The sequence below is a fragment of the Caretta caretta genome, chromosome 6 (assembly GCF_965140235.1).
Source record: "Caretta caretta isolate rCarCar2 chromosome 6, rCarCar1.hap1, whole genome shotgun sequence".
Lineage (NCBI taxonomy): Eukaryota > Metazoa > Chordata > Testudines > Cheloniidae > Caretta > Caretta caretta.
The window spans coordinates 91,086,799-91,108,302 of NC_134211.1; the positions used below are offsets into that span (position 1 = coordinate 91,086,799).

The following is a 21,504-nucleotide window of genomic DNA, read 5'->3' on the forward strand; positions in this document are numbered from 1 at the left end:
CAAGCAGGGAGAAGCTGACCTTGGGCTCCACCACAATGGGGGAGAGCTGGGTAATTACTGGACATTTGACGGAAAGGGAAAGGCAAGACTGTGGGGTAATTTAATCATGGGGGTGATCAGGAATTACTGAAATACTCCTCTCTCTCCACAGTGCAGCCTTCTGTCCCTCCCCCCCCCGCTCTTTCTCCCCCCACACTCACACATTTGTACAGGCTAGCTGGCTGCTCCACAAACATTTGCACTTTACTCATAGCTCCCTGCCAGGCTTCAACCCAACCAGCTAAGTGTTAAACGTCTACACTGCTTTGTCTACACTAGAGTTCTAGAACGAGTTAAACCTGTCTAGGCTAGGTGTGAGCATATGACAGCTAATACATGCTAGCTATCACGTTTGAAAAATTTAGGATAGACAGGGTGTAGACTTCTGACGTATGCCATACTGGTTAACCTAAAGCAGGGATCGGCAACCTTTGGCGTGTGGTCCACCCTGGCAGGCCAGGACGGTTTGTTTACCTACCGCGTCTGCAGGTTTGGCCGATCACAGCTCCCACTGGCCGCAGTTCGCCGCTCCAGGCCAATGGGGGCTGCGGGAAGCAACGCGGGCCGAGGGATGTGTTGGCCACCACTTCCCACAGCTCCCATTGGCCTGGAGCAGCGAACCACAGTCAGTGGGAGCTGCAATCAGCTGAGGACGCAGCAGGTAAACTGGCAGGCCGCATGCCAAAGGTTGCCGATCCCTGACCTAAAACCTAGGCTCCCCCTATGTAGCATATGCTAAAGCCTGGTGCATACTAGGCTTTCCAATGTGTGCCTTAGCATACGAATACATGCTAAATCAGATCTTAAATCCTAGCCTAGATCAGGCCTTCGGTATGTCTACACTGCCACCAGAGGTGTGATTGTAGCTTGTGCAGCCATAACCGAGCTAGCCTTGATCTAACTAGCATGGCTAAAAATAGCAGTCAAGACCCAACAGCCTGGACGCTGGTGCAGGCTAGGAACACAGGTATGTCCCACAGTTCCAGGCGGGTTTGTACAGCCCATGGTGTGAGTCCATACTACCGCAACTTCACTGCTATTTTTAGCTTCGCTAGCTAGATTAACGCTAGCACGGGTCCACGCTGCAATCACACCTCTGACTGCAGTGCTGACATGCCCTTAGCTAGAATGTGTCAGCTAACACCTTGTAACCCCGGTCAAGACAAACCCACAGATCACAGCTCCCTTCTTCTTCCCAACACACACTGACTCCATCCAGCCTTTCTGTTGTCCACTTGCTGTCTCAGTGCAGGGGGAGTCCGCCAATAAGCAAGAGGAAATGTACAACATTTTGTTTACTTTGAAGCTTTATTCTTCCCCTGGAGACTAAATAAAACAACCAATAGCCCAGGAAATATTGCTTCCCTTCACACCATGAGCCACCTGGGACAGGAGGCACATAGACCATCATATCTCTGGTCTCCTAGCCCCAGAAGTCACAAACATCCTCTCAGCTTCTCAGTAAAGCCCAGGAAGTTACTAGACATGTGGAGCAGGCAAAAACTGAAGAACGGGGAAAAAGTCACTAAAACGGGTTCCGACAGATGGTCCTTTGAGGGTATCCTGTAATCCAGTGAGGGTTTTTTCCCTGTGAAAATTTTCAACAAAACCCAAAAGGTTTTCATCAAAAATTGTCAGTTTTTTAAAGAAAAAAGTTGGGGAAATCCTTTTTTTCCACCTTTGTTTAAAAGGCATTCCCCAACATTTTCAATTAAGAGAGAAAAGTTTGGGTGAAAATGTCTGTTGCGCCAATGAGCCACTGTTCACCTAAAAAATATTGGAGGAAAACTTCCCAACTAGCTCTAGTAACCAAACACATCCCACATGTTAAATGCAACAGCCTTATTTCACACTGCACCAACGACAACCCTGCTGTACAACCACTACCAGCCCCACATCTCAAGACCAGCCATGGAGTCTGCTCCCAGCGGGCACCGGTGCGACTTTGGTAGTACCTGGGTCTCTCTCTAACTGTTTTTAGTGATAATGAAGGGTACCAGTTGACTCCACTGCAGACAGAAGACCTCTAATCCCCAGAAATAATCCAGCCTGGGCAGCAGCAGGGCAGGGTTTCCATGCTGTAACACACACACATGCCACTCTGATGTGCTTTAGAAAGCCTGTAGTTTGAGGGGAGGTCAGTCTCCATAGGCCAGCCTTTGGTGAATTATGGGGAAGGCTGGCAAGATACAGACACCCCTCCATTAGGAACCAAACGGAGGTATGCCCCCACCCCCAACTCATTCTACAATGGCTTTGTGCCATTGCTGACCTGGAGCTGGATTTGAACCAGCAAACTAGAAGTGCAGAGAGTCATTGCTAAAGGGTCCATAAGCACCTAGCTCATGAGAATGGCTCCTCCCTGCAGAGCAATTCATGCTGAAGCCATTCCCTATACATGTGCCTTTTACAGGCATCCCTTTGAGTTCTGCAACAAAAACTCAAAAGACCTATTTGTGCCGCAAAATGGGAAGAAGCCTCCTGATCCAGTAACTTCCCTACAGCGGGCTCCTCATTGTTTTTGCTCCTGCCTCAGCCCCAGGGCGGAAGGGTTTTCACTTTGTTGGCTAAGATAATTTGGCACTTCTCAAAAGGAAATTTGCTACAAAGGGTAAAGTACCTTCCTGTGCACAAAGAGCCCCTTTCAGAGAGGAACGATGCTTCAGTGCACGTTTTATACCCACAAATCCGACCCCGGACAAGGACAAAGCCGGAGATAAGAACGCTTAATTGCTGAAGAAATGAAAAGGTAAAAAGCACATCCGCAAGCAAAATGACTCTGCCACTGACACAGCCTGCAGCAGCTGTGGGGAGCTCACTGCACACATGGCCTGCTCGGATCCTACATCATGTGTCCTTGGGTTCTCTCCCCCTGGGTTACCATGGAAGACAGAGGAGTTGTTCCCTTGTCACCCCTGCAAGTCCCAACCTGAAGCCATCCTCCACCCTCTGTGGCAGCGCTGTTAGCTGCTCCTGAGAGAGTCAGTAAGAGAGAGGATTGGGAATCAGCAGTAGGAGCAGATGGGTTCTGAGGAAAGTAAGATTCGGTTTTTATGCAACCATCCCTGGTCACAAGAAAGAGGGAAGAACAAAGCACGTAGGGCTATTCAGAGCAAAAGTGATGCTAAAAGGAACGTTTTCCAGAAAGCACCAGCAGCTTCACTGCAGAGATGATGTTGGGGAGCCCAGTTGGGTCCCATCTGGTCCATCCATCCAGAGATCAATGAGGGATTGTTCCTTACACTATGTTCTCCAGGGCTTGCTCCGATCCCTGTTCAAATGTTCCAAGCGATGGGGCTTCTGCTATTTCCACTTTTCCTGAAACTTGGGAAATTTTCCCTCATGCTGAGCCTATATTTTCTTTTGCTGCTTTTAATTCCTTTATACCTTGTTATACCACTTTGGAGCACCCTCAATAATCCCTTGCTCATCAGACCTCCCAGGGAACACTAGCGAGGTGCCATTTAACGATACAAATTAGACTCTTTGAATTCATCCTCACAACTCAATCACTCCACCTATTTGCTCACAGCCTGGATTGACTAAATCACAGATTTTAATCATGATTTAAATTAGCAAGCAGAAAACCTTGATTTAAATTTTTGTTTTTAATCCTGCTTCACATATGAACCTTTTAGTTATTTTTCTAAAGAAAAGCTATATAATAAAAATGACTCTAATATATATTTATTCGGAGTCTTAATTTTTGCTTTATTATTACGGTAGAAAATGGCAAATGCTGCATTTCTTATTTACGAGATCATCCTTTTTTGCTCATGATTTGTGTCAAGCTGTATTTGCATGGAAATTGCAATTCAATTAAAAATGCACAAAATGGCATTTTAAAATGGTTTATTATCAGTTAAATAAACTAACCTTAAATGTGCTGGGCACATAGGAAAAAAAGTTGATCAAAACACATTTTGCATTTAAAACTATCTGATTTATTAAACAAAGGATGTTCTAACTGGCGTTAGGGAATTGACAGATTGTTTCTAGTCACCATGGGCCATATTTTCAAAAGGTATTTAGGAACCTCATGGGATTTCAATGGGAGTTAGGTGCGTAAATTCCTTAAAAACCCCATGAGGACGAGGCATCTATCAGCATCTTTAGGCATCTAAATACACCTTTGAAAATCTGGCCCGATATCCTTCAGGGTTTTAGCATCAATAGATCTCATATTCTCCCAGATGGATTTTATTAATCGATTGGAAGAGCAAGACAAGCTTTTCTGGTTTTTCAACTCCCAGTTGGTTTCTTAACTTTGAATGAACCAGCCCAAATTAAATAAATATTCTCTCTCCCTCTGCTTGCTAAACTGAAACCAAAAGGAACGAAGGCCAAAGCTTTTCTGCACAACAGAAACTAAAAGTACTTACATTGGGAAAAATGTAAAAACCAGCATTCACTCCACTGGAAACCCTGAAAATAGCACAGATGCTTACATGACATTGTCACGTATTTATAAAGCTTGAGTTGACCTCACAAGTTAACAACGTTCTCTGACTGATTCTGTATATTCTCAAAGAAGCATCACCCTTCAACTCATTGCAATTTGAGCAGGGCTCATTGATGAAGCATATTTTATTTATTTCAAAGAGTTTACTACTATTAAAGTAAGTTTATGCCTTAACATAGGTTATCAAGTTTCAGAGTAGCAGCCGTGTTAGTCTGTATCCGCAAAAAGAACAGGAGTACTTGTAGCACCTTAGAGACTAACACATTTATTTATACTCCTTTTCTTTTTGCGAATACAGACTAACACAGCTGCTACTCTGAAAGGAGGACTTGTGGCACCTTAGAGACTAACACATTTAATTGAGCATAAGCTTTTGTGGGCTATAGCCCACTTCATCGGATGCATAGAATGGAACACATAGTAAGAAGATATATATGTATACACATACAGATAAGTTGGAAGTTTCCATACAAACTGTGAGAGGCTAATTAGTTAAGATGAGCTATTATCTGCAGGAGAAAAAAAACTTTTGTAGTGATAATCAGGATGGCCCATTTAGACAGTTGACAAGAAGGGGTGAGGATACTTAACTTAGGGAAATAGATTCAATATGTGTAATGACCCAGCCACTCCCAGTCTCTATTCAAACCCAAGTTAATGGTATCTAGTTTGCATATTAATTCAAGCTCAGCAGTTTCTCATTGGAGTCTGTTTTTGAAGCTTTTCTGTTGAAAAATTGCCACCCTTAAATCTTTTACTGACATCAGGAATCATAACATTCAAAAACCGGTAGGAGAACACTTCAACCTCTCTGGCCACTCAGTAAAAGATTTAAGGATTTAAAGATTTAAGTAAAAGATACATCTGATGAAGTGAGCTGTAGCTCACGAAAGCTCATGCTCAAATAAATTGGTTAGTCTCTAAGGTGCCACAAGTACTCCTTTTCTTCTTACTATATGTTCCATTCTATGCATCCGATGAAGTGGGCTGTCGCCCACGAAAGCTTATGCTCAAATAAATTTGTTAGTCTCAAATACTCCTGTTCTTTTTGCAGATACAGACTAACACGGCTGCTATTCTGAACCTGTCATTATGCAAGGCACTGAATTTAGCTGTATGGAATGGAAATCCCTCAACTTCATGAAAAAACTCATACAGACACAGACAGACCTCATCTTCCTTTCCAAATGCAAATGAAAATAGGTTTTTCCAAAAAGAACAACGTATTCAACTAAAAAATATCAGATTTTTTATCCACCTTGCTTGATCATTTCTGTTGTTCTTTGTACCTCTGCCCTCTCCTCCAATCTATCCACATCTCTAGGGCATTACCCAAAGTAACCAATATTCCAGATGTGGTCACACTGGTGCCATCGAGATAGGGACTGTCAGCCCTGTGACATGAACCAACTGTGTATACAACCCAAAAATCACACTGGTATTTTTGCTACCCTGTTGCTTTACAAGCTGATAAACGCAATCTGCTATCCCCTCTCATCTGCAGAAATCTCCCAGCATTACCCGCTTTCTACATCTGTCCCCCCATATTCAGTGGGTTCCAAGAATAACGATACACATCCAATTTAATATTATTTCCTAAGTGTCAACAACCTTCCCTCTGCTGCACAAAACACAAATGAAGAAAGTCTCTGCTCCAAAGACCTTACAGTCTACAAGGCACACACAGACATGATGAGAAGCACTGATAGACCCCAAGGAAGATTGTTTCTCCATCTTGTCTCCTGCCTATGCATCTAACTCCCAAGCCCTTCTGGAAAATTTGATATAAAACTTCAGTAGAACCCAGAGTTCTCAAGTTGAGACCTGTTGTGCTAAGCACTATACAAACACATATGGAGGCATGGTCTCTGGGCATTCATGCAAACGCCGTAATTCAGAATCATTCACAAATTTGTGCTGATTTATTCCTCCCCCTTTGCTAGCTGATTAGTAATAATGTGCCGAACACAGACCTCTGGAGTTCTCCACTGGAGACCGCCCTCAACTTCGTACATTGCCATTTTATCATTATCATTTTATGATTACAGCCTACAAGTTTGCCTTTTCAGTTAAGATTCCACAAAGTACCATATCCAGTGCTTTACTAGATACCACTGCCTTTTTGCAAGAGTTTGGGTGTTAACCACAGTCTCCCAGCTGAACAGCAGCTCAGGTAATTACATTATGCCTGCCTAGAATTCCAACTCTTGTGTTGCTGCGTGCTGTTACACAGCCCTGGTCTACACTAGGAGTTGAGGTAGAATTTAGCAGTGTTAAATCAATTTAACCCTGCACCCGTCCACACAACGAAGCCCTTTTTTTCAATTTAAAGGGCTCTTAAAATCGATTTCCTTACTCCACCCCCGACAAGGGGATTAGGGCTGAAATCGGCCTTGCTGGGTCAAATTTGGGGTACTGTGGACACAATTAGACAGTATTGGCCTCCATGAGCTATCCCAGACTGCCCCATTGTGACAGCTCTGGACAGCACTCTCAACTCAGATACACTGGCCAGGTAGACAAGAAAAGGCCTGCCAACTTTTGAATTTCAATTTCCTGTTTGGCCAGCATGGCAAGCTGCAGGTGACCATGCAGAGCTCATCAGCAGAGGTGACCATTCAGAGCTCATCAGCAGAGGTGACCCTGATGGAGTCCCAGAATCGCAAAAGAGCTCCAGCATGGACTGAACGGGAGGTACGGGATCTGATCGCTGTATGGGGAGAGGAATCCGTGCTATCAGAACTATGTTCCAGTTTTTGAAATGCCAAAACCATTGTCAAAATCTCCCAGGGCATGAAGGACAGAGGCCATAACAGGGACCCGAAGCAGTGCCACATGAAACTTAAGGAGCTGAGGCAAGCCTACCAGAAAACCAGAGAGGCGAACGGCCGCTCCGGGTCAGAGCCCAAAACATGCCACTTCTATGATGAGCTGCATGCCATTTTAGGGGGTTCAGCCACCACTACCCCAGCCGTGTTGTTTGACTCCTTCAATGGAGATGGAGGCAACACGGAAGCAGGTTTTGGGGATGAGGAAGATGATGATGAGGTTGTAGATAGCTCAAGCAAGCAAGCGGAGAAACCAGTTTTCCTGACAGCCAGGAACTGTTTCTCACCCTGGACCCGGAGCCAGTACCTCCCGAACCCACCCAAGGCTGCCTCCTGGACCTGCCAGGCAGAGAAGGGACCTCTGGTGAGTGTACCTTTTAAAATACTATACATGGTTTAAAAGCAAGCATGTTTAATGATTAATTTGCTCTGGCATTCACGGCTCTCCTGGAAGTATTCCCTAAGCCTTTGCAAAAGGTTTCTGGGGAGGGCAGCCTTATTCCATCCATCATGGTAGGACAATTTACCACTCCAGGCCAGTAGCACATACTCGGGAATCATTGTGCAACAAAGCATTGCAGTGTATGTTTGCTGGCGTTCAAACAACATCCGTTCTTTATCTCTCTGTGTTATCCTCAGGAGAATGATATCATTCATGGTCACCTGGTTGAAAATAGGGTGCTTTTCTTAAGGGGACATTCAGAGGTGCCCGTTCCTGCTGGGCTGTTTGCCTGTGGCTGAACAGAAATGTTCCCCGCTGTTAGCCACGGGGAGGGTGGAGGGGCTAGCCACGTGCTAGGGGGAGGCAAAATGCGACCTTGGAACGAAAGCACATGTGCTGTGTATGCAATGTTAACAGCAAGGTTTACCATGAAAGAGTGTACCCATTGTTCTAGAAAATGTGTCTTTTTAAATACCACTGTCTCTTTTTTTCTTTTCTCCACCAGCTGCATGTGTTTCAAGGATCACAGGATCTTCTCCTTTCCAGAGACTAGCGAAGATCAGAAGGCGAAAAAAAACGCACTCGCGATGAAATGTTCTCTGAGCTCATGCTGTCCTCCCACACTGACAGAGCACAGACGAATGCGTGGAGGCAGACAATGTCAGAGTGCAGGAAAGCACAAAATGACCGGGAGGAAAGGTGGCGGGCTGAAGAGAGGGCTGAAGCTGAAAGGTGGCGGCAGCGTGATGAGAGGAGGCAGGACTCAATGCTGAGGCTGCTGGATGATCAAACTAATATGCTCCAGCGTATGGTTGAGCTGCAGGAAAGGCAGCAGGAGCACAGACCGCCGCTTCAGCCCCTGTGTAACCAACTGCCCTCCTCCCCAAGTTCCATAGCCTCCTCACCCAGATGCCCAAGAACGCGGTGGGGGGGCCTCCGGCCACCCAGCCACTCCACCCCAGAGGATTGCCCAAGCAACAGAAGGCTGGCATTCAATAAGTTTTAAACTTTTAAAGTGCTGTGTGGCCTTGTCTTTCCCTCCTCCACCACCCCTCCTGGGCTACCTTGGTAGTTATCCACCTATTTGTGTGATGAATGAATAAAGAATGCATGAATGTGAAGCAACAATGACTTTATTGCCTCTGCAATGCGGTGATCGAAGGGAGGAGTGGTTAGCTTGCAGGGAAGTTGAGTGAACCAAGGGGCGGGGGGTTTCATCAAGGAGAAACAAACAGAACTTTCACACCATAGCCTGGCCGGTCATGAAACTGGTTTTCAAAGCTTCTCTGATGCGCACCGCGCCCTCCTGTGTTCTTCTAACCGCCCTGGTGTCTGGCTGCACGTAACCAGCAGCCAGACGATTTGCCTCAACCTCCCACCCCGCCATGAACATCTCCCCCTTACTCTCACAGATATTGTGGAGCGCACAGCAAGCAGTAACAACAGTGGGAATATTGGTTTTGCTGAGGTCTAACCAAGTCAGTAAACGGCGCCAGCGCGCTTTTAAACGTCCAAATGCACATTCTACCATCATTCTGCACTTTGCTCAGCCTGTAGTTGAACAGCTCCTGACTACTGTCCAGGCTGCCTGTGTATGGCTTCATGAGCCATGGCATTAAGGGGTAGGCTGGGTCCCCAAGGATAACTATAGGCATTTCAACATCCCCAATGGTTATTTTCTGGTCTGGGAATAAAGTCACTTCCTACAGCTTTTGAAACAGACCAGAGTTCCTGAAGATGCGAGCATCATGTACCTTTCCCGGCCATCCCACGCTGATGTTGGTGAAACATCCCTTGTGATCCACCAGTGCTTGCAGCACTATTGAAAAGTACCCCTTGCGGTTTATGTACTCGCCGGCTTGGTGCTCCGGTGCCAAGATAGGGATATGGGTTCCATCTATGGCCCCACCACAGTTAGGGGATCACATTGCAGCAAAGCCAACCACTATGACCTGCACATTTCCCAGGGTAACTACCTTAATATCAGCAGATCTTTGATTACGTTGGCTACTTGCATCACAGGAGCCCCCACAGTAGATTTGCCCACTCCAAATTGATTCTCGACTGACCAGTAGCTGTCTGGTGTTGCAAGCTTCCACAGGGCTATTGCCACTCGCTTCTCAACTGTGAGGGCTGCTCTCATCTTGGTATTCTTGTGCCTCGGGGCAGGGGAAAGCAAGTCACAAAGTTCCATGAAAGTGCCCTTACGCATGCGAAAGTTTCGCAGCCACTGGGAATCATCCCAGATCTGCAACACTATGCGGTCCCACCAGTCTGTGCTTGTTTTCCAAGCCCATAATCGGCATTCCACCGCATGAACTTGCCCCATTAGCACTATGATGCCCACATTGCCATGGCCCGTGCTTTGAGAGAAGTCTGGGTCCATGTCCTCATCACTCTCGTCATCGCGCTGACATCGGCTACTCGCCCGGTTTCGCTTTGCCAGGTTCTGGTGCTGCATATACTGCTGGATAATGTGTGTGGTATTTAATGTACTCCTAATTGCCAAAGCGATCTGAGTGGGCTCCGTGCTTACCGTGGTATGGCGTCAGCATAGAAAAAAGGCGTGGAACGATTGTCTGCCGTTGCCCTGACGGAGGGAGGGGCGACTGACAACATGGCTTACAGGGTTGGCTTACAGGGAATTACAATCAACAAAGGGGTAGCTTTGCAAGAAACTGAATGGCCCCCTCAAGGATAGAGCTCAAAACCTCAAGGACAGAACTCAAAACTGGGTTTAGTAGGCCACTGATTTCACAGAGGGAAGAAGGGAGGGAGGAGAAAATGAATACAAAACAAACCTGGTCTATTTCTTGTTTTGAGCCACTTCATCTTTCTTTATACATCTTGCTGGCAGTAGACTGTGCAGTACGACCACCAGCCATCGTCATCTCCTGGGTGCTCAGCAGAAGACTGTGCAGTAGGACTACTGGCCATCGTCTTCTGCTAGATGCAGATTAAAAGACAGTGCACTGCCTGTAGGACTCAATCGCCATGAGACGAAACTTAAAAGGGAAATGACCTGGCTGAGTCACTCCCATGTTTGCCCAGGTGCCCTGACCTCATCGAGGTCGGTTAAAAGAGCACCCAGGACTACGTTGATGACGGCTACCAGTCATACTGCACTGTCTGCTGCCAAAAGGCAATAAGCTGCTGCTGTGTAGCAATGCAGTACCGTATCTGCCAGCACCCAGGAGACATACGGTGTTGGTGAGCTGAGTGGGCTCCATGCTTGCTGTGGTATGGCGTCTGCACAGGTAACTCAAGAAAATAGGCGCAAAATGATTGTCTGCCCTTGCTTTCACGGAAGGAGGGAGGGAAGGGGGGCCTGACGATATGTACCCAGAACCACCTGCGACAATGTTTTAGCTCTATCAGGCACTGGGATTTCTACCCAGAAATCAAATGGGCGGCGGAGACTGCAGGAACTGTGGGATAGCTACCCACAGTGCAACACTCCGGAAGTAGACGGTTGCCTCGGTACTGTGGACACACTCCGCCGTCTACATGCACCTAGAGCATTTGTGTGGGGGGACACACAATCGACTGTATAAAAACACTTTCTACAAAACCGACTTCTATAAATTTGACCTAATTTCGTAGTGTAAACATACCCACAGCCATGTTCCACCAAGAGGTGGCTGCATTTCTGTAGTGAGCAAACAGATACAGGTATATATGTTTGCAGAATTTCCCAGGAAAGGCACAATATAAATGTAAGATTATTGTCTAGATATAACATTTTGAGCAATCCCCCTTCATCCACTCATTTGTAATTCAATCCAAAAAAAGTTATCAAATCCATTTGGCATGATTTAGGCCAAGATCAAACCAAGCTCTCTGGTGCTTGTGGTTCAATTATCTTCCACTGGCTTTCAGATTCAACTCTCAACATTTATCCCATTATTTTACTAAGGAATGAAGTTAAGATAATCAGACAGAAATAGTCAGAATCACTCTTTTTAGCCTATCGGTGCCACATTTTAGTAATAACAATAAGGTACATCCCCATTTCTCTGTAACATTTCAAAAAGAGCTGCCAGTCATTCAGTAAACTCATCAGCCAACCCCTCCGACATGCTGGGATTAAAGTCTGTCCACCAAGCTTCTTATACTGATGCCTATCACTGATGAATATCTGGGCTGCTACTACCCAGACCTACTAATTCATATACAGTCAGTTTTTCCACATCTTCCTTTTACTACCTGTTTTTTATCAGTAGCTTTGGTCACAAGGTGAATTTTTTTTCCTTATTGTCTAACCCCCTTTTCATTTTCCTGCTAAGAGACCCATTTAAAAGGCAGTTGTTTGGTTCAGCCATATGCAAGTCACTGTTTCCCCTCCTTGTTTGTTAAAGGGCCTTTTTTCTCTAGGATTGCTATAGATTTGCTCCCATTCCACTGATTTCTCCCCCACTCAAACACATAGTGGGTTTCCATGCATTTTGATCCCATGTCCTATAAGCCCACTAGTGACTGCTGTCTTGAAGCCAGAGGGGTAGAGTCAAGGTTTCCTTCCATTATCTTAGCTGTTCTAAATCCTTTGCAAGACAACACACAGGTCCTGCCACAAGAACAGGCAAAATACAGCCCCTGGCCACCCCCACCGTTTACAGAGAGCATGGGTGGATGTAGCCTCCCACTTCAATGGGTACACTAGAGGGAAGGTATGGGGGGTGTCAGGGCTCAGACCTGTTAGGTTGCTGCCCTCTCTGTGGGGGTAGGTAGATTCTGCCCTGCCTGAGGGAGCCACTCCTGGTCCCACCTTTCCTTGAGTTCCAGCCCTGCTACCAGTGGGAGCAGTATCCCTGCCCCTGACCCTCCCTCTGGGCTCTCTGCCTGACAGGTTGCCTCAGGCCTGGTGTGATAATGCCAGCAGTAGCAACAGGTGTGATCTGGGTCCAGTCAGGGTGGACAAGTTGCTCCTCACGCTATTGATGGCAGGTGTCAAACCTGAGTGGTGCTGTGACCCTGTGTGTCAGGTTGCAATGTCACTCACTCAAATCTGTCATCATGAAGGGGCAGCCTGGGCCAAACGCAAAATCCAGGCCCTTGCACCCACAGAAATCATTGCATATTGGTAATCTGGGCCAGATTTCTGTGGGTGCAGTTGAACCCATGAACCCACGCTAAAGTCTACCCTGCTTGAGGGGTGCAGCATATGGAAATGTAGATGCCAGCATGTCATACTCCCTCCTATGCAAGCACAGGTCATTTGGACCAAGGAGGAGCATGACATTCTGGAACCTGCAGCCGCTATGGTCTCCACCTCCAGGGGCAAGGTCGCTGCAATCTGCTGCATTTAATGCCAATGTGGTGAAACATTTGTGCTCCTGACAAGTTGCAAACCCTGCCCTGATCCAGGCTATACTTTGACTCACCTCTCCTGTGAGGGATATTGTCCTTTGGAGGCAACAGACCTTCCTGCGCATTGAATTATTAAACTTAGCCTCAGTCTTGAGGCATCTGAAATCACATTCCCTGCTCCCATCCCATGGAAGGCTGAGATCTCCGGTGATCATACACCTTGGGGTGGTGGGGAAAGGGCTTTGCCCTTTCTGGCAAGCCAAGGAGGAAACTAAAAACCTGTGTCTCTCTCAAGTGGCTGCTGTTACCCATTATGTCATTCAGAGCTCTCAGTAGGACGAGGTGTGGACGGGCTACATGGATACATTTTGGATAAAATGTAATGTAATTACATATTACCTTGGACATGACCAACTCCAAGGGACTCCTCACAGTCTTAGCAGGAAGGGCTCTGACCTCTGTACAAGGGTGTGCTGTCCCCTTCCACATACGCAGAGATGCTGGAGAAGAGCTCCCCAGGGAAGGAGGCATTGCCATATGCTGAGACTTTAAAAACCCAGCTGCAGCTGGTTAAGAAAAACCATGCACCTAGAACAAAACGGGACCCCACAGGGTCCTACCTCTCCCCGCCACTCCTGGGGCAGATACTGGATTTTCTAGAGCTCTGTCTAGGTGACTTTGAGGGGCTTCCACCACATGTGCCAGCTCTTTAGAAGCCCTGCATGTGCCATGTTGGGGGCAGGTCATCTGACCACCCCCCAGGTTAGGCTCCTGTTCTGTTCTCCCACATCTACGCCCCCACCCCACCCCCAACAATACCCAGAGAAAGAACTACCGCCGGGCCCCACTTCTGCTCTCAAACAGAGCAGGGAGCAGCAGCCAGTTGCCTTACCTCCATCAGCTTGTGACTCCGCTCCCTGGGGCTGCTGGCGCGTTGTTTCCTCAGGGGAAGCCCTCTCACCACCGCCAGAAGAGTTGTCAGGAAGACGAAGCCTAGGATAAGCACAACTTTCCCTCTGATCCCAGACATCTCTTCCTCCGCCCTCCCCCCAACCCACCTCTCCACGCACAGACAAGGCAAGCAGCCAGGCACCCCCCCACCCCGAATCCAGCCTGCTAATGTTACAAAATCAGTCCCTGAAGGAGTAGGAGAGGGAGGATCAAAAAGTGCAGATGAAAACTGCAATCCTCTTTCCAGCCTTCTGCTCCTGTATTGTTGTGTCCCCGGCAGGGCCCAGAGCCGCTCAGAGTGTGGGAGAGAGATTATTGACAGTCCCCTGAGCCCTGGCTTCCCGGGGACTCTCCTCTGGCGGGGGTTGGCCCTCTGATCTCTCTTGCAGTTTGCTGATCACGTTTGCATTTAGCTGCCCTTCCCGGGCTCCGGTGCCTGGGCCACTGATGCTGAAGGATAACTCTGAAAAGATTTGCAGGGGGAAAGAAGAAAGGAAGAACCGAGGGAGAGGGCTTCACCTCCCCCACCCCCTTTTCTAATCCTTTCTGCACTCTGATTTCTTTTCCTCCTTTTCTCTGCCCCCCCCCCACCCCACCCCTGAGTCACTTGGGCTGGTGATTTTCCTCAGGCGGTTCCAGAGCCCGGTGCTCGTTTATCCCAAGGCAGAGGCTCCCCCCCCCCCCCTTTTCCCCCCCTTTAGCTGGGAAAATGCTCCTTTTGCATCAGGACAAATAAAGTCCCTCCTCGCAGATCAAAGGGACGCAGCATCAGACGGCTCCACGCGCTCCGGTCCCCCCAGCCCCAAACTGGAGGCGGCGGTTGCTGACAATACAAAACTTTCCTCTGTTTCCCTCCAAATGTTTCCACCTCTTGGGCTCAGCCAGTCGCTTCTCTCCTCCCGGATGCTGCATGTCCCAGGCCACCTCTGCTGCAAACCTTTCCCCTCTGGTCCCTTGCCGGGCTCCCGCTTGCCTCTCACGGTGGGGTGGGCTGGGCTCGCTCCCCCGGCTTTGCAACCGAGGATGAGCCGCTCTTTGTTCTGCAAACCCTTTGATCTTCTCCCCTTCGCGAAGCTTTCCCCAGCCGGCCGAGGTTTCGCCTCCTCGAGGCAGCGCTCGCGGCAGGCTCCTTTTTGCTTCTCCTCCGTGGCAGGGGCTTCCCCTTTGCAGCTCCCTCCGTGAGGACCCTCGTCGTCAGAGCTGGGATCCCGGCGCTCTCGCTCTTCCCATTCCCGTTCCCTCCTTGCGCCAAGTGCCCCTTGCTCCGCCGACCGAGTCCCTCCAATGTAATCCCCCGGCTGCCGGCCTCTCCCGCCTCCTCTCCCCTCCGGACCCTGCGAGCGCCGCTCGGCGTTTGGCTTTGCCCCTCTCTCGGGCTTTGCAGCGCGCGTGCAGGTCCCCCCTGGGCTCGCGGCATCGGGGCTGCCTGCGCGGCTCCGCTCTCCGGCGACTCTGCAACCAGCCCCCAGCTGCTCTGACGTTGGAGAAGGAGGGTCCCCACATGCACACTGCATGAATGAATGAATGAATGAATGAATGGACGGAATGAATCAATCCGTGAATCCCAGGCCCTAGCCGGAACAGGGCAGGGCAGAGGGAGGGAGAAATCCTAGGCAAGGGTTAAAAATATGGTCAGACACAACCGAGGGCTCCAGCCCTCTCAGCTCAGCATCTTCCCCTGGCAGCTCCTAGGAGGCAGAGCTTCTATGGCAGAGCTGGGGCTGCTGCTGGACCGACTTACAACCCAGCTCCTTTACTGGCGGGAGCTGAACTTGGCTTTTCATTAGATTGCCATGGTCCATGTGAGGGCATCCTCTCTGTGCAGGACACAAGGGCATGGGAGGTGAAGATTAGCAAGTCAGCCTGGCTGCAAGGAGAGATTTGAACTCATCCTCAGGACTTGGCCTATCTAACCAAGGCTTGCTCGCCCTAAATAAATAAATAAAATCCACTAGTGCAGCACCGCATAGGGGATCTAGTATAGCCAAGGTGCTTTAAGGAGTGCCACATGGATCTGTTCTAAGCAGAGATGGATGGCAGCCACACAGGGATTAAAACACCAGCAGCTACCGAAAGCCCCATCCACACCAGTGTTCCTACTATACACGTCATTGTGCCTTCTGTTATTTATATTAAGATAGTGCCAAAGAGGCCCACAACCAAGATTAGGGCCCCATTGTGCTACCCATGGTATAAATAATAGTGAAGGACAGTCCCTACGCAAAAAAGCAGACAGTCTAACTAAACAGACAAGGCAGGCCGGTGGGGGCAGCAGGCAGAGAAAGGTGACAGCAGAATAGTACTAGTCTCCTGCCTCCCAGTTCAGGGGCCTGTCCATTAGCCCTCTCCTGATATTTTTTTGGGGAAAAAAGCCAGTGTAGCCACCCTCTGTGATGGAAGCATGCAGGATGGAGGCCAAGTGGTAAAGGAGGCAGATTCATAGAATATCAGGGTTGGAAGGGACCGCAGGAGGTCATCTAGTCCAACCCCCTGCTCAAAGCAGGACCAATCCCCAACTAAATCATCCCAGCCAGGACTTTGTCAAGCTTGACCTTAAAAATATCTAAGGAAGGAGATTCTACCACCTCCCTAGGTAACGCATTGCAGTGTTTCACCACCCTCCTAGCGAAAAAGTTTTTCCTAATATCCAACCTAAGCCTCCTCCACTGCAACTTGAGACCATTACTCCTGGTTCTGTCATCAGCTACCACTGAGAACAGTCTAGATCCATCCTCTTTGGAACCCCCTTTCAGGTAGTTGAAAGCAGCTATCAAATCCCCCCTCATTCTTCTCTTCCGCAGACTAAACAGTCCCAGTTCCCTCAGCCTCTCCTCATAACTCATGTGTTCCAGTCCCCTAATCATTTTTGTTGCCCTCCGCTGTACTCTTTCCAATTTTTCCACATCCTTCTTGTCGTGTGGGGCCCAAAACTGGACACAGTACTCCAGAGGAGGCCTCACCAAAGTTGAATAGAGGGGAACAATCAAGTCCTTCCATCTGCTGGCAATATCTCTACTTATACATCCCAAAATGCCATTGGCCTTCTTGGCAACAAGGGCACACTGTTGACGCATATCCAGCTTCTCGTCCACTGTAACCCCTAGGTCCTTTTCTGCAGAACTGCTGCCGAGCCATTCGGTCCCTAGTCTGTAGCGGTGCATGGGGTTCTTCCGTCCTAAGTGCAGGACTCTGCACTTGTCCTTATTGAACCTCATCAGATTTCTTTTGGCCCAATCCTCTAATTTGTCTAGGTCCCTCTGTATCCTATCCCTACCCTCCAGCATATCTACCTCCCCTCCCAGTTTAGTGTCATCTGCAAACTTGCTGAGGGTGCAATCCACGCCATCCTCCAGATCATTTATGAAGGTATTGAACAAAACCGGCCCCAGGACCGACCCTTGGGGCACTCCACTTGATACCAGCTGCCAACTAGACAGGGAGCCATTGATCACTATCCGTTGAGCCAGACAATCTAGCCAACTTTCTATCTACCTTATAGTCCATTCATCCAGTCCATACTTCTTTAACTTGCTGACAAGAATACTGTGGGAGACCGTGTCAAAAGCTTTGCTAAAGTCAAGGAACAACACATCCACCCCTTTCCTCTCATCCACAGAGCCAGTTATCTCGTCATAGAAGGCAATTAGATTAGTCAGGCATGACTTGCCCTTGGTGAATCCATGCTGACTGTTCCTGATCACTTTCCTCTCCCCTAAGTGCTTCAGAATTGATTCCTTGAGGACCTGCCACATGATTTTTCCAGGGACTGAGGTGAGGCTGACTGGCCTGTAGTTCCCAGGATCATCCTCCTTCTCTTTTTTAAAGATGGGCACTACATTAGCCTTTTTCCAGTCGTCCAGGACTTCACCCGATTGCCATGAGTTTCCAAAGATAATGGCCAATGGCTCTGCAATCACATCTGCCAACTCCTTTAGCACTCTCGGATGCAACTCGTCCAGCCCCAGGGACCTGTGCACGTCCAGCTTTTCTAAATAGTCCCGAACCACTTCTTTCTCCACAGAGGGCTGGTCACCTCCTCCCCATGCTGTGCTGCCCAGTGCAGTAGTCCGGGAGCTGACCTTGTTCGTGAAGACAGAGGCAAAAAAAGCATTGAGTACATTAGCTTTTTCCACATCCTCTGTCACTAGGTTGATTCAATGAAAACCTAGTAAGACATCTTTGTAACACAAGTGTTGCAAAAGCTAGAGCTCTGAGCCCACTGAGCTACTGAGTGTACATGGTAGTGAGAGAGCCTCCCATCACCCAGGCAGTGGCAGAGTGGTTGACCATCCCTACCTGCAAGGGTCTGAGGAAGATGGATGTTCCGCAGAATTTTAAGGCAGCTGTATCTCATCTCTGGACCTAACTAATGCTGCCCCACTGCATCATCCAAGGATAGGAGACTATTCAGGGGAGGTTTTTAATTTTTTGTGTAGAAATAGCCAAGCCAGCATTAACATCATAGACTCAAGGTGTGGTATAGTCAATAATTCAATAATTCACTGCCAATAATTCATTGATACAGCAGTGCACACATGGGTGGCACTTAACCAGCCAGAATAAGATGTGCCTGAAAGACCTTAGACCTCAGAACTCTCTTCAAAATATTCTTCTTTTCTGTTTGGATTTTCCTCTCCATCCATGTTATCGTAACAGTTTTTTCTTCCATTTGTAACTGCCCCTTTATAACCTCTTGTGTCTCAATTTCTCCAAACCCCCTCTGAAGTGCTCTCCTGGATAGAAGCTGGATCATAATGTTACCTGCACAAAATTCTCTGTTACTCACACACTCCAGGGGCACCCATCTTTACCCAGTTCCTAGGGCTCAAGGCGTAACCCTCTTAATTTAGGCACCCACCCTTACCCTTCCATGGGCTCAGGGCGTAACCTTACACTCTGCGGGTTTGTGTGGTCTTTTACCAATGAAAGAGCCTCACATAGTAATATCCTATTTAACCTTTATTAACAGTCACCAAAACAGAATGCATATGCTAAGTGTACCATGCTCACCACTCCCAATAAAGTGGATTAACTTTTCTTGATGGCCAGTCAGGATCAGGTCATCTGGGAGACTCCAGTTTCTGCACAGTGTGGTTGGCAGTGTGTTGTGGTCTAGCAGCTCTGATCGTGGGGTTGTGTTCTGGAGTTGGTTCGCAAGAATTTTCTTTTGGACCCCAGTTTATATAATGAAACTTGAGTCCTGCTAAGCTGTACCTTAACCAATCATTTTACTAAAATATTACTAAACAATTTTCTAACCAATCCTAACATACTGTAAAACAATCCTTTAACCCATCCTACCCCACCACCATCGATTTACACCTAACAAAATTTGTTATGCAACAGGCAGAAACAATCAAAGAACCAGACAGAGACCATATAGATAAACAATAGAACAGTGGGGACAAAACAACAGAAGTATAGATTTTACAGTCACAACTGTTGATAAGTGGTTTCTTGCCAGACAGAATGCTATCAAACAAAGTTTTCTTTAACCATCTTAAAATCTGTTCCTTTATCTGGTAATGGTGGGTGCTATTCGGACAGGATCACCTTCTTAACAGTCTGATATTACATTGTTTTAATGTAATTTAGATGGAATGTGAGGATGTGACTTTCTGCTTCTTGGCACATGGCTGCTTCTCTCCTAATATGGCTCCAGAGAAAGGCTCAGACCTTTCAGTAGGTCATGCTCACCTGCCAATGCTCTGATCCAATTAGTGGAACAGTTTGTTTTTCCAAAGAGCATCAGCTCGAGATGCATTGCCAGCTGATCCTGACCCCATTGCTACCATGGCTTCTCCCAAGTGAGAGCCTGCATCATCATCAATAGTACCTCTCCCATACAATGTCAGTGTTAAGACTTACCATAGAGCCCCAGGAGAGAAATACATGCAGAACACCATCCAGCTCCAGTTGTGTCTGGGACCGCCCCCGTCCCCCAATCTGTGTTCCTGTGACGTCTTCTTCAGCTATCTCCTTCCTTTCTGAAATTTGTGTCCTTGTCTCTATGGACCCTCATGCATGTGTGTGGGGCAGAGGCCTCTGGAATAACAGAGGGCCTCGTGGATTGTTTAGGCCCAAACATCCAAGGACCTGATTATGGACCCACTGGCCCAGGGTGGATTAAGGTTTCCTGAGACCTCACCTGGGCCAGAGCAAGTGGAGAGCCCCTCCCCACCCCCTTCCACCTGCAGCCCCACCCACACCCCCACCCCTTTCTGCCCCTTTCCCAAGGGCCCGCCCCTGTTCTACCCAGGGTCCGCCCATTCTACCACCCCCTTCCTTCCCCTCCCCCCCCGCAGCCCCAAGACTGGAGAAGCTCTGTCCCCGCGCCATGGCCCCGGGGCAAAGCAGGGAGTGAAAGCTCCTGCAGTTCCAGGGCCACAACAGGGGTCAGGGTGCTGCGGCATCCCCTGCCACTCCCCACACTTCTGCAGGGCACCAGGGTCAGGGCGCTGGGGCTTCTCCTGCCCCTCCCGGCATTTCTGCTGGAGAGCGGGTTGGGTGTGGGGGCTTGCCCTGCTGCCCCATGGCTTCTGGTGGGGACAGGGGCCACCGTGAGGGGCTTCCCCTGTCCTGCAGCTTCTGCTGGGGACAGGGTTAGGGGCATGGGAGGCTTCCCCTGTCCTGCCCACCTGCCGCTGCTGCTGGGGAGCAGGTTCGGGGGAACTGGGGCTTCCCCTGCCCCGCCCAGCGCTGCTGCCAAGACTCCGGGGTTCTGCTGCCCAGTGGCAGATTTTTTCCAGGGCCCCTGGGCACGAGCCCTGTTGTCTCAGTGGCTAATCCACCACTGCACTGGCCTTTATAAAGGGTGACAAACATCTGAGGAACCAGAGTCCTATCCAGCCACTCAGAGGAAAATGCAAGAATTGGGGGAAAAATAAAAACTGAGAAGTATTCATTATCATAGCATATCCGAAAGGGACGTAGCCTCCTTGCAGATCAAGCACAGAAATGTTTGGGTTTCCTTCGGACAACAGAAATCCATTTTCCAAATGAGAAAATGCTAACAGTAAGTCCCAATCCTGCCTCATTTGCCTGCTCAAATCAGTATTCAGTCACCTATAGGCCAGTTTGAGCACCTGTGCTGGAATACCAGACCCAGTCTGTTCTCAATTTCAAAGACTTGACATCTCTGATTTACAGATGGCTGAATTTAGATCTGAAATGAGCCATGTATTTCCAGGCAGAGATGCGAGTTGAGCTCCAAAGCTGGAACAGACTAAAACCCCCTCCTGGAGGCTTCACTGGCATTAAGACAGTGCTGCAAATGTATTGCGAGTATGGATGAGACCAGAGCTGAGGGGCAACTCCACAACTTCTTCTAAAGCAGCCCATTACATCCTGCATAACACAGGCCCATAGAATTTTACCCAGCAATTCCGACAGCAAGCCCAACAGCTTGTGCTTCTTGACCCACTTTCAGGGCAGAAATCTTGTCAACATTTGTAAAAAGCAAACACACTCCCCAG

The 21,504-nt window shown here is 48.4% G+C and overlaps 1 protein-coding gene across 2 annotated transcripts in view; it reads right to left on the bottom strand.

Annotated features, from left to right (window-relative positions):
* ISM2 (isthmin 2) overlaps positions 1-15,481 on the bottom strand; it is a 53,842-nt gene extending 38,361 nt beyond the window's left edge. Inside the window, exons 1-2 of one of the 2 annotated variants that reach the window (XM_075129801.1) lie at positions 14,898-15,481; positions 13,971-14,071 (exon numbers count right to left, since the gene is read on the bottom strand). In XM_075129801.1, the coding sequence (XP_074985902.1) occupies positions 13,971-13,976 (6 nt within the window). In that variant the 5' untranslated portion in view covers positions 13,977-14,071; positions 14,898-15,481. Of the gene's footprint in view, positions 1-13,970; positions 14,618-14,897 lie in introns of those variants that run through there. The other variant, XM_048854615.2, reaches the window with a different exon arrangement.
* Between the last annotated feature and the right edge of the window lie 6,023 nt (positions 15,482-21,504).